The 13012-nt window shown below is 31.8% G+C and overlaps 1 protein-coding gene and 1 pseudogene across 2 annotated transcripts; both read right to left on the reverse strand.

Moving 5' to 3' along the window:
• Positions 1 to 2018: 2018 nt before the first annotated feature.
• LOC145134771 (dihydrodipicolinate reductase-like protein CRR1, chloroplastic) lies at positions 2019 to 4749 on the reverse strand. Of its 2 annotated transcripts, none has more exons than XM_079069604.1 (9): positions 4619 to 4749; positions 3729 to 3926; positions 3598 to 3663; positions 3401 to 3496; positions 3223 to 3339; positions 3059 to 3151; positions 2571 to 2672; positions 2344 to 2430; positions 2019 to 2251 (listed from the first exon to the last, which is right to left on the reverse strand). In XM_079069604.1, the coding sequence occupies exons 2-9, from the start codon at positions 3891 to 3893 to the stop codon at positions 2219 to 2221; spliced, it is 759 nt and encodes a 252-aa protein (XP_078925730.1). In that variant the 5' UTR covers positions 3894 to 3926; positions 4619 to 4749; the 3' UTR covers positions 2019 to 2218. The 2 variants fall into 2 exon arrangements, with proteins under 2 accessions (XP_078925730.1, XP_078925729.1); XM_079069603.1 differs by lacking the exon at positions 4619 to 4749 and adding an exon at positions 3983 to 4189.
• Positions 4750 to 10872: 6123 nt separating this feature from the next.
• Positions 10873 to 12792, reverse strand: LOC145134421 (dihydrodipicolinate reductase-like protein CRR1, chloroplastic; annotated as a pseudogene).
• Positions 12793 to 13012: the final 220 nt, after the last annotated feature.

A 13012-nucleotide genomic window follows, 5' to 3' on the forward strand; every position in this document is an offset into this window, starting at 1 on the left:
CATTTATAGAGGTTAGAATGATATTAAAACCAACCATAACGTGTTTTAGAATGACAACCTTTGGAGACTTTGAACCAACTTGGTTTTGAGGTGTTGATGAAGATGGAAAGATACGTTAACATGGATAGGGATGTGCTTCGGGCCAAAACCGACCCGAACCCGAATAACCTGAAACCCGAATTGGATGAAAAGTGGGAACCAAAACCCGTACTGATTATACTAATACGGGTCCGGTTTGGTTCGGGTAATACGAGTTTCAGTTAGGTTATTAACCCGAAAGGACCGAAATAACCCAAATAAACATTTATACTATGCTTTTGAACCGAATAACCCAAATAAACCGAAAGTGCCCGAATAACCCAAATAAAAAAAATTCTATATCTAGTTCAAGAAAAAAAATATTAATTTAATATTTTTTTTTCTTGAACTAGATATAGAATTTCCTTAGTTAGGTTATTCGGGCCATTTGGTTTATTTGGATTATTCGGGTCATTTCGGTTTATTTGGGTTATTTGGTTCAAGTAACTATTCACTTTCCGGGTCGGTCTTTTTGACCCGATTAAACCTTTATTCGGGTAACCCGGACCGAATAACGCGAAACCCGAATTGGAATAGACACCCGAGAACCGACCCAAATAACTTATTCAATCCTAATTCGGGTCGATTTTGTCTGGGTTTCGGTTTCGGTTCGGGTATTTGGTCCAAACGCACATCCCTAAACATGGACCATCAAAACTGACTAAAATTGTTGTGATATTAGGTTTACTTAGGGGGTGATGGTGGAACGACAAAGTGGTCGGGAGCCTACAAGCCCGAGTGTTGACGAAATGACATGTAGGTCATAAGTACACACAGACTCTTGTTGACGAAATGACATGTAGGCTGTAAGTACATATAGACTCGTGTTGACGAAATGACATGTAGGCCATAAGTACACATAAACCTGTGTTGACGAAGTGACATGTAGGTCGTAAGTACACATAGACCCGTGTTGACGAAACGACATGTAGACCGTAAGTGCACGTAAACCCGTGTTTAAGACAAAATGGTTGAGCCGTAAGTCTAAAATACACATATTATTGGATAGGTAGTATAGACTAGTTCTTTGAATACAAACAATCAAAGAAAAACAAGGAAAACACATCACAAAAAATTAAAATAGTTCGGTCGATACGACATACGTCTACAAACAAAAACCGAAGAACTTTTCTATTACCTTATTGGTTTCAAAGTGATACATTGGAATCTTTAACTATGAATTCTTATAATTGTAACCCTAGCAACTATAGGATTGGACTCATATACAAGTAAATCTAAAACAACTACACATGTCCTACCGTAGGTTGTTGTATCCCTTCAGAATTGTCATTAAGGTTTCCTTACTTCATTTTGTGTTAGGCTATTTATTTGGATCGCCAAATTTCAAATCACACTCTAACATTATTCGTATTTTATTGTTAACTAAAATGAATCGAAAGATGCTAATAGGTTATACCAAAAGCATTTTTTTTATCAAGTGCCATGTTTTTTAAAATAAATATGTAATACACATTTTTATCCGTAAATGACATATTGAATGTGACTAAACCAAGAAAAATAGCTACTTGATGTTGCACAAGAAACAATATATTTGTAATACAATTCCCATTTAAGTATGGAAAATGTAGAAAGATTCTGGAGGGACTAAAAAGGCATATCTGTAATAGTTGAAGGACTGTTAATATAATTTTCTTACTTTTGTTTATTGAATAATTTAATTGGTGATGGGTCCCTATAAAATAATAACCTCTTGTTATATCATTATTTTATATGATATTTTTTTGTCAAATCAATGTTTTCTTAATCCTTTAGATAACTTAATGAGCTTGGGTTTAACAAAAACAATGCATGCTAAAATTCTATATTAATTCATAAATGCATGCTAAAATCGTATGGATATTTTCTAACCTACTGGATTAGCACATGGTATCTAAAATACATATTGGAATTAACTTTATTGCCACATTAATCTAAAAAAGGAAAAGAAAAAAGAAATTTTTTATTCTGTTGGTTTATATTAATTGCAATATGTCAAGCAAAATTTAAAATGTAACATCCTAAAATGTCATTTTTTAGGATTTAACAAAAAATACTCTCGCATCATTTGGACAAATTCAAAATCCGAATTTGAAATATCTTTTTGTTATCAATAAGTGGAGTTCATTTAGGAAACCTATTTCTACAAGAACTTCTCTAAACCGTACACCAGATTCTGCAAGTAAAGAAAAAAAAATGAAAGATTGTGTCGATTAGGAGCAAAAAGAAATTAATTTTAAGAAATTAATGCGGGTACATAACGATTACCTTAAGACGCACAACTTGTCTGATCGCTAGAATAAGTCCTGGCATGAGACATTGGACATTCGTGATATCGTGTTTGATAGAATACATCTGGCGAGTTTTAGAACAAAATTCAACCAAAGTCCGCAATATAATAAAATAAAATAAACATACACTTTTTAAAAATCTATATTTAGGTGTGAGAAAATTCAACCAAATCCCACTACCAAGTCTACTTTAATGCAAAATACCTCTCCGGGTCCCGAAAAATAGACCGTTGTACTAGACACAAGCCCAGGAAGAACTAAACTATGCACACGAACCCCATCTTCTCCTAATCGTTGTCCTCTTGCCTGACACAAATACGATCTTATTATGTTTACTTATAGTCGTTTAACATTGGACTAATTAGGAGAAATAGCTACTCCTTTTACCAATATATGCAATTGTTTTTACCCATGATAGCAACGTTCTTGTCTTTCTTTATCCATAATAGAAACATACTTGATGTATATGCCAATAAAAGCAATGTGCTTTTATTATTTTAACTTTTTTTTTACCCGTACTTATATTTTCTTGTTCCGTAATAACAAGATACTGGTATTCTTTATCAATAGTATCATTTTGCTTGCAATGTACTTTATTTCTATTTTTCCCTAAAGAAATAGAACTATATTGCCATTATTTATGGGTGTGAGTACGTGTTTGTATTATAGGTAAAAATAAGCAAATTATATACTGGAGCATTGGTGTCAAGATCATCTCTATTGTAGAGTTGTCCGAGGTTGGAAAGGTTATTGGCGATCTGCACAGAATCTTGCGATGGGAACACCTGTCAGTTTTCAAACAAATCATTTCTTTTAGAAACTTAAATGATTAAGATATTGAATATCATCCACTTACTCCTGCATTCGCTTTAGATTCAACAATCTCAACATTGTTATAATGGAAAGAAGCTGAAATTGCAGCTTGCTGGAGTAATATCGATCCTATTGACAATGTTGGTGCAACCAGACAACCCTGAAATTTAAAACCCAAAAATTTATTTTGTCATCAAACCCTAAAGCTTCATAATTCTTACCATGCTGGCTTTCTCGCAGAAGGCTGATAATGCTGCTATGGTTTCAGGTTTTATTCGTGGTACATATACCACACTATTCATGCCAAATGCTGTTGCCTATTAACATCAAGAAGACAAAAAAAAAAAAAAAAAACATCAAAAACCAGAAGCTTAAACACCCAATTAATGGAGGTTTAAGATTAGAGGAAAACGAGGACCTGCTTGACATTGTCGTAAACTGTTGAAGGCTCTGTGAAATCAACTACAACTGATGTCGCTTTTAACTGCGGGAAAAAATTCATTTAAAATGGTTTGCTAAAAAAAAGTTGAATCTCTAAGATTTGATTACCTGAGATATGGAACCTAGTACCATGGTGAGATCAGTAATTATAGGTATCTCTAGAGCTTCTTCCATACCACAAACCAGTCCTATATCTTCTCCGACTAGGTGTGAATCAACAGCTCCGGCGACTTCCATTCCTCTGGCTTTTGTGACTGCTAACACAGCAGCCATTCCGATCTCCTTAGCTGCTCCATTGATCACCACCTGTCCTCGTACCCATCAACCAATGGTTTGTTAAGAATTATATATGATTAATATACCTTGATGTTGTTTTGAGGAGGTTGCTGCATTGAGCAAGAGATGGAAGGAGGGTAAGTTTTGAGGTAACGGGAAGTCTTGTGGTTTGTGGGGTGGATTTGGATTCTCAGGGCTGCCATTGTTGCTCCTGGAAGCTTTTTGTGTTGTGTAGTTTTGGATAAGTTAGTTTGGTTTCATTTCAAAGATAAGGTTTTTTTTTTTTTTTTAAAAAATAAGTCTTGCATTTTTGTTATGTGGCCAAAACAAAGTTGTTGACGATATGTGTTTTTGTGTTGTTCTGTTTGTAATTTGGAAAGAAAACCTCCAACTTAACGACTAAGACTTACTAATTAAAAAAATCACAAACAGCTTCATCACATTCATTGGAAACCGTAAAATTAGATCAAATCTCTAAAAATTAACGCTTCCGTATGTTACTGAAAGAGGGGATAGTAAAAACCCCATCGAACCCTACCACTTTAAATCAAAACTAAACAAGAAATTTGAGCTTGAATTCAAATTTTTAAAAAGAAGAAAAGCAAACAGATAAAGATCTGGTTTTTTGCACGGTTTAGGCATTGATCAATAAGTTGAAGCAAACGGCAATGAAGATTAGCACGAATTTAGCAACATTAAAAGGTAATAAAAAAATTACATACCAATCATCAGCTAACTATTCAAATTAATTCTGCGAAACCATAGATATGGAGCTAAAAAATTGCAGTGTTCGATCGGAGTTTATGTATCTAGCGGGAATCGGAGAGGGGAGAGTGACCGGAAGTGTCGGTGGGTAGCCCTACGTGACTGTCTGTAGCCGGTTTGTGTTCGGTACGCGTGTGATCTAATAGATCGGGCGGTGATCAGGTGCATCGAGGACACGTGTCAAAATCTGATCCAATTGATGGATGGTTCTTGACAGGGTAGGTCTTGAGAGGAATTATCTAGTACAGACGTATTTTCGGTTAGATCAGGAACAGCTGACTCGGTTGAGAATGAGTTCAACTCGTTTTCTCTGGCCCAAGACAAAGAAAAAGTTGAAGATAGACCGAGTCAGTCAGAATTCGGCCTTTTGACTTCACTTTAAAACCGAACCCCAAGTTAAAGACAAAATTGTTATAAGAAAGTTGTTGTAAACAAATATATCATCTTTTGTTATAGTTTACTACATATCACACAATCAATTAATATAAATTAATATAAATGTCAATGTTGTTGAAATAATAACTTGTTTGGCACTATATCTTTTGTGCTGACTCCTTGAAAATTTTCAACAAATGAAAATCAAATTATTGCAAACTTATATAATCAACGCCAACAAAATCTTTAATTCAGTCAAAATAACATACAAAACAATATCCACTATATAATCATATGTCAAATGATGATGCATCTCACCAAACACGATGATCATGAAACAAAATTGTGATTATTTGTTACACGAGCAATCAAGGAAAAACAATTAAAAAAACATCACAAAAAATTAACATGGTTCGCTCGATATAACATATGTCTACGGACAAGAATTGAAGAACTCTTATATTACTCGATTTTTTTCAAAGTGATGCATTAGAATCTTTAGTTATGAATACTTATAAATATAACCATAGCAATTATAGAGTCGTACTCATATACAAGGAAATTTGAAACAACCAGACATGTCCTACTGCGTGGCTCTGCATCTGTAACATCCCGTTTAAAATAAATAAATAAATAAATAAATAATAAACCCTAAAACCCCAAGATGTATTTTTATAGTTTTATGTTAGCCCTAAATCCGTAATAATTTATCAGGGTGTTAGCATAAGGAGTTAAATGTTACAAATTCTGTAAATCAGGGGTTAAAGCGTAACTTTTGGACTAGTTATGAATATAATTGTGGAAGCAGAGGGATATAGAGTAAATTATGGACTTAATTTGAAAAAAGAATAGAGAAGGTTGGGCTGAAAGTGTAAGAAATGTACATAAGTTTGAAAGGTGGAGGCGGGACTAAAACCCGCCACCCCCTCCCTTGTCTCTCATTCAAACCCAAACCCTAGAATCGGGAAGCCCTATTTTGGACAAGGATCGGGGCGCGTATTTGGGCTATTGCTTGGATTATTATTATACCCGAGAAGGACTAAGTCAAACCTTAATCAACACTACTCTGAGTTGGTTAAGTCCTTAATGGGTTAAGTGTCCTTACTTAACCTTAATTGTTATTTCATGTGAGGTAGTCACTGTTGCAAGTAACTATAGCATGTGATCGAGTATTGACTCAAGTATCTTCATGTAGGTGATTGGAAGTGAGTTGAAGCTAGTAGAGTTCTACGTTACTACGGTGGTTACCTACGCGCATATCGAGGTGAGTTTCGCCTCATTGTACCGTGGGTCGAAGACACCAATGTCGGGCCACTAGTTTCGATTATCTGTTAGTAGAGGGATGCATTAGGGACTGTATATAGTCAAGTAGGATAGACTGAGAACTCTTGATCTAGGCCATTTTACATGTTCCTTGTTTGGTAGTGGTTCTAGAGTAGGATCACATGTCCGAGTGTCTATCTCACCTCTGATTATATACGATCATGCATTCCTTGGATTGTTGATATTTAGTATGCTGCTATGCTGTAGTGATATGTTAGATCTGTATCCTGGTATCAAGTATGTTGCTTTGTTGTAATAATCTGTAGAATTGTATGTTATATGTGCTTGCTGGTTATCATCTATGGAGTGTCCTTAGGGACTGTTTGTGGTCATGTATGATAGCCTGAGAACTCTTGATCTGGCTTTCTTGCATGTTCCTTGTTTGGTTGTGGCTCTAGAGTAGGATCATTTGTTCGGGTGGCTATCTCACCTCTGGTTACTTATGGTTACGCATTTCATGGAGTTTAGCTGGTAGCGGGACTGTATGTTATGAGAGGACTAGTAGAAAGTAGCGAGTTGTATGATTGATGTTGCATGTATTATGTGCCTACTTGATCCTTGATTGTTTACATGTCGACATGTTGTGTTTGGTTTGGGTTGAGGCGGTCCTGCTTTGTGTTGTAGGCCAAGATACCCGATGCGGGCCGGCTGTAAGTCGTAGGTACGGAGGCTCGGGATGAGCGGTTAGGTTGAGGCGGTAAGGTCAACAAACCCAGTATAGTTGGGCATTCCAGTCCGATGACTGATTGGGCCTGTTGCTTGTTTATTTGTTGTTTATGCGTGGTATTTTGGGGGAAACTCACTAAGCTTTATGTTTATCCAGTCGTTTATTGTTTCAGGTATCATCGGTGTCTATGAGAAGACGAAGACGGTACTGTACACACTCATCAACAACAACATTGAGGATTTCACGTTTTCTATAATACTCTGATTTTAAATAAATGTAATTTGGAGTAAATGATTTTTCTTAATAATAGATTTATAAATTTGAAAGTTTTACCTAAATAAAAATGAAAAATTTTGGATTGTGAAAAATGGGACGTTACAACATCCCTTTGAAATTGTCATTTAGGTTTCTTTATTTTGTTTTGTGTTAGGTTATTTATTCGGACCACCAAAATCCAAGTCATACTCTAATATTATTCGTATTTTATTCTTTGAAAAGTTCATGTGATATTTGTATTTTATTGTTAACTAAAATTAATCAAAAGAGGTTAATAAATTATACCAAAGCATTTTTTATCAAGTGCCATGTGTTTCAAAAATAAATATGTAATATAATTATCATTTTTATCAAACATATTGACATGTGACAAAACCAAGAAAAAATAGCAAATGGGGTTGCACAAGACACTAATGGAATTGCACAAGAAACCGTATTTGTAATACAACTCCCCATTTTTAAAATGACAATTTTACCCTCAGGGACCATTTTCGCAGTTTTGTCTTTTACCATACCATAAGGACCAGTTTTGTCTTTTACCATACCATAAGGACCATTTTCGCAGTTTTGTCTTTTACCATACCATACAAGTTTTATTGTGGTTTTGGTCCCTCATCCGTTAAGTTTAACTGGTTGGTTGTTAACTTTTTTAAAATGACAATTTTACCCTCAGGGACCATTTTCGCAGTTTTGTCTTTTACCATACCATAAGGACCATTTTTTCATACATTCTTTTTTATTTTATTGAAGTATTATATATTAATAAATATTATTTTTAATATATAATATTATATATTAATAAATATTGTTTTATTGGATTATTAATTTATTATAGTTGATTTTTTTAATTTTTGTTTTTGTTAGAGTAATTCTTTTTATTAAGTTATTATATATCAATACATATAGTTTTTAATATATAATATTTATATCATAATAAATATATTATTAGATTATTAATTTCTTTTAGTTAATATTTTTAATTCTTTTTTTTAAATTATTTTTATTGGATTATTTAATTTATTATTTTCTTCATATACTAAATATTGTTTTATTGGATTATTAATTTATTTTAGTTAATTCTTTAAAAAAAAAACAATTGTCGAAGTAATTATTTTTTATTGAATTATTATATATCAATAAATATAGTTTTTAATATATAATATTTATATCATAATAAATATTATATTATTGGATTATTATTATCTTTTAGTTAATTTTTGTAATTTCTTTTTTTTAAACTATTTTTTATTGGATTATTACTTTTAATTTATTATTTTCTTCATATACTAAATATTATTTTATTTGATTATTAATTTATTTTTAATTATAATAATAGTTCTTGTTAATTTTATTGGTTTCACCATAAAGTCATGGGATACGCAAAACCGTCGTCTCTCATCATCGAAATCGTTAGGATTGCTGCCAAACACTTTCATTTCATCTAGCTTATAATGAGGAACCATAGGGAAAATACAATCACCATCACTCGGTCACCACCACCACTTATAAATGTTATAGGGGTTTGTTGCGCATTATGTGAGATATGAAGGATTCCAGTGGATTATGAAGAGGTTGTCGCAGGTGGCTACCAGCAACGCTAGGTGGAATAGGGTAGGGTATCTATTGAACCTCCAATGAAGGTGTTTGGAGGTGATCCTGCCAATATTTGACGATGATAAGCGACACTTTTACGTATTTCGACGACTTTGTGGTGACACTAATAAAATTAAAAACAATTAATAGTATACATTAAAAATAAAATAATAATCCAATAAGATAATATTTATTATATTAAAAAAATAATATATTAAAATTATATTTCAACAAATTAATAATTAAAAAAAACAAATTACAAAAATTAATAATCCAATAATGTATTATTTATTATGATGTAAATATTATATATTAAAAATAATATTTGTTGATATATAATAATCTAATAAAAAAATTGCTCAAACAAAAAAGAAATTATAAAAAGAATCAACTAAAAGAAATTAATAATCTAATAAAATAATATTTTGTAATATATAATAATCCCATAATATAATATTTATTATGATATAAATATTATATATTAAAAACTATATGTACTGATATATAATAATTCAATAAAAAAGAATTACTTCGCCAAAAAAATTAAAAAATATATAATTAACTAAAATAAATTAATAATACAATAAAACAACATTTAGTATATGAAGAAAATAATAAATTAAAAGTAATAATACAATAAAAAATAATTAAAAATTACAAAAATTAACTAAAAAAATTGATAATCCAATAATATAATATTTATTATGATATAAATATTATATATTAAAAACTATATGTATTGATATATAATAATTCAATAAAAAAGAATTACTCCAACAATTTTTTTTTTAAAAATCAACTAAAATAAATTAATAATCCAATAAAAAATATTTTTTAATATATAATATTATATATTAAAAATAATATCTGTTAATATATAATACTACATTAAAATAAAAAAGAATGTATGCAAAAATGGTCCTTATAGTATAGTAAAAGACAAAACTGCGAAAATGATCCCTGGGGTTAAAATTGTCATTTTAAGGAAGTTAACGGATGAGGGACTAAAACCACAACAAAACTTGATGAAAAGGACTAAATCTGCAATTTTTCAAACGTTTGGACCGTAGCCACATAAAATGAAAAACAACAGGGACCATTTTTGCAGTTTTGTCTAAATAATTTGAGCTTGAATTTAACAAAACAATAAGTTATAAGTTTTTTTTTTTAATTTTTATTTTTGGAATGGCAAGTTTACTATTTATAAGACTTGAATCTTCGGCCTTAAAAAGAACCTTTAAGCTAAAATTTGATTATAAGTTAAAATTGTAAAACTTTAAAGTTTTGAAGCGTATCTTTTTTGTGTTAAAAGATATTTTAATGAAATAGAGCTTAGAATTCTATACTAATTTATAAATTTTTTTTTTTGAAACGGGCAAATACAAATATTATAATCTACTCCTAAACTAACACCTAATTTCACCTATGTCCACCACGGGACTTGAACCCTCAACCTCAAGGAGGGAGGGCACCACCTGATACCGTTGGGCTAGAAGCCCTTTGGTACTAATTTATAAATGCATGCTAAAATCATGTGGACATTTTCTAAGCTATTCAATTAGCTCATGGTATCTAAAACATATATTGGGATTAACTTTATTGCGACATTAATCTAAAAAAAGAGAAGAAAAAAAAATTACTCTGTTGGTTTATATCTATTGTAATTTTGTCGAGCAAAATTTAAGGGAAGTGATTCGTACACAATAATTTTTTGTCATACACAACAATGTATGCATTATAGAGTTGTACAGTATAACATTTTAAAGCACCAATTGTTGTGTATGAAGAAAAATTGTTGTGTACAAAACATTTCCTAAAATCTAAACGTCTCCATGATGTAACAACATCCTAAAATTTCATCTTTTTGGGATTTAACAAAAACACACACATAAAAAAAATAATAATAATAACAAACTCTTTTTATCATTTGGACAAATTCGAAAATCTAAACTTGAAATAAATTTAGGAAACCTATTTCTATAAGAACTTTTTTAAGCCGTAAACCAGATTTTGCAAGTAAAGAAATAAATGGTTTGATAAATTAGGAACAAAAAGAAAAACATTTAAAGAAATTTGGGTCCAACATGAGTACCTTAAGACGCACGACTTGCTTGATCGCTAGAATAAGTCTAGGCATTAGACATTGGACATTTGTGATATCGTGTTTGATAGAATACATCTGCCGAATTCATAATAAAAATTTAACCAGGGTCCCCAATATAATAAAATGACATAAGCTATACACTTTTTCAAATCTAAATTAGGGATGGGACCCACTTTAAAGTTTACTTTAATGCATAATACCTCACCACGTCCCGAAAAATTGATCGTTGTACTAGACACAAGCCCATTAAGAACTAAACTATGCACACGAATCTCATCTTCTCCTAATCGTTGTCCTCTTGCTTGAAACAAATACGATCTATGTTACTTTAAGTTGTTTAACATCGAGAAAATTGCAAGAAAGAGCACCATATGCTACCATTTTTACCAATATGTGTAATGTACTTTTATATTTACTCATAATAGCAGCATACTTATATTTATTTATCCGTAATAAAAACATTATTTAATTTATCTTCCGATAAAAGCAATGTGCTTTGTTCTGCTACCAAGATTAACAATGTATTTTAATTTTTTTACCCGTAACAACGTATTTATATTTTCTTTATCTGTAGTAGCAAAGTATCATTTTGCTAGAAATATGAGCAATTTACTTTATTTGTTACATATTTTTATTATCGGTAAAGAAATAGAACTACATTGCCTATATTTATGGGTAAGTGTTTGTATTATAGGTAAAAATAAATAAATTATAGTCAATATTACTAGAGCATCTGTTTCGAGATCATCTCTATTGTAGAGTTGTCCTAGGTTTAAATGGTTATTGGCGATATGCACAAAATCTTGTGATGGGAACACCTGTCATTTCCAATTATGTACGTTTTCAAACAAATCATTTCCTTTAATAAGATCTTGAATACTAGTTCGATCGACTTACTCCTGCATTAGCTTTAGATTCAACAATCTCAACATTGTTAAAGTGAAAAGAAGCTGAAAGTGCAGATTGCTGGAGTAATATCGATCCTATTGACAATGTTGGTGCAACCAGACAACCATGAAATTTAAATCCCAAAAGATTTATTTTGTCACCAAACCCTAAAGCTTCTCACCATGTTCTCTTCTCGCTCACCGTGTTGGCTTTCTCGCAGAAGGCGGATAATGCTGCTATGGTTTCAAGTTTGATTTGTGGTACATATACCACACTGTTCATGCCAAATGTCGTTGCTTATTAACCTCAAGAAGACAACAAAATATCAAAAATTGGATGCTTAAAACCCCCATTAAAGGAGGTTCAAGATTCGCGGAAAAGAATACTTGTTTGACATTGTCGTAAACTGTAGAGGGCTCTGTGAAACTGACTACAACTGATGTCGCTTTTAACTGTGGAACTATTTCATTTAAAATGGTTTGCTAAAGAAAATGAATCTCTAAGATTTGATTGCGTACCTGAGATATGGAACCTAGTACCATGGTGAGATCACTAATTATTGGTATCTCTAGAGCTTCTTCCATGCCACAAACCAGTCATATGTCTTCTCCAACTAGGTGTGAATCAACAACTACGACGACTTCCATTCCTCTGGCTTTTGTGACTGCTAATACAGCAGCCATTCCGATCTCCTTAGCTTCTCCATTGATGACCACATGTCCTCTTACCCATCAATCAATGGTCAAAAAACAAAAGTTGTTAATTAAGAGTTATGATTAATTAATATACCTTGATGTTGTTTGAGGAGGTTGTTGCATTGAGCAAGAGATGGAAGGAGAGTGGGTTTTGAGGTAAAGGGACGTCTTATGGTTTTTGGGGTGAATTTGAATTCTCAGGGCTGCCATTGTTGCTCCTGGAAGCTTTCTGCGATGTGAAGAAAGGGAATCAAAGTAAGTAGTTTTGGATAAGTTTGTTTGGTCTCATTTCAAATATAAGGTTTTCTTTTGTTTTTTTAATAAGTTTCTTGTGTTTTTGTTATGGGAGATGATTTTTCCACAGTCACATTTTATGAATCCACTGAAATATTAATGTATTGAAAATAATTTCCTTTATTATAATTTCTTA

This window comes from Lactuca virosa, chromosome 8, assembly GCF_052849685.1.
Source record: "Lactuca virosa cultivar CGN04683 chromosome 8, Lactuca_virosa_CGN04683_v6, whole genome shotgun sequence".
Lineage (NCBI taxonomy): Eukaryota > Viridiplantae > Streptophyta > Magnoliopsida > Asterales > Asteraceae > Lactuca > Lactuca virosa.

Excerpts from the sequence above, each read along its gene's own strand:
- LOC145134771 (XM_079069603.1), bottom strand. The coding sequence starts at position 4,099 with ATGGCAGCCCTGAGAATCCAAATCCACCCCACAAACCACAAGACTTCC. Across the intron at positions 3,497-3,597 it reads TTTACGACAATGTCAAGCAG|GCAACAGCATTTGGCATGAA; the intron begins GTCCTCGTTTTC and ends TGATGTTAATAG. Across the intron at positions 3,152-3,222 it reads AATCTAAAGCGAATGCAGGA|GTGTTCCCATCGCAAGATTC; the intron begins GTAAGTGGATGA and ends GAAAACTGACAG.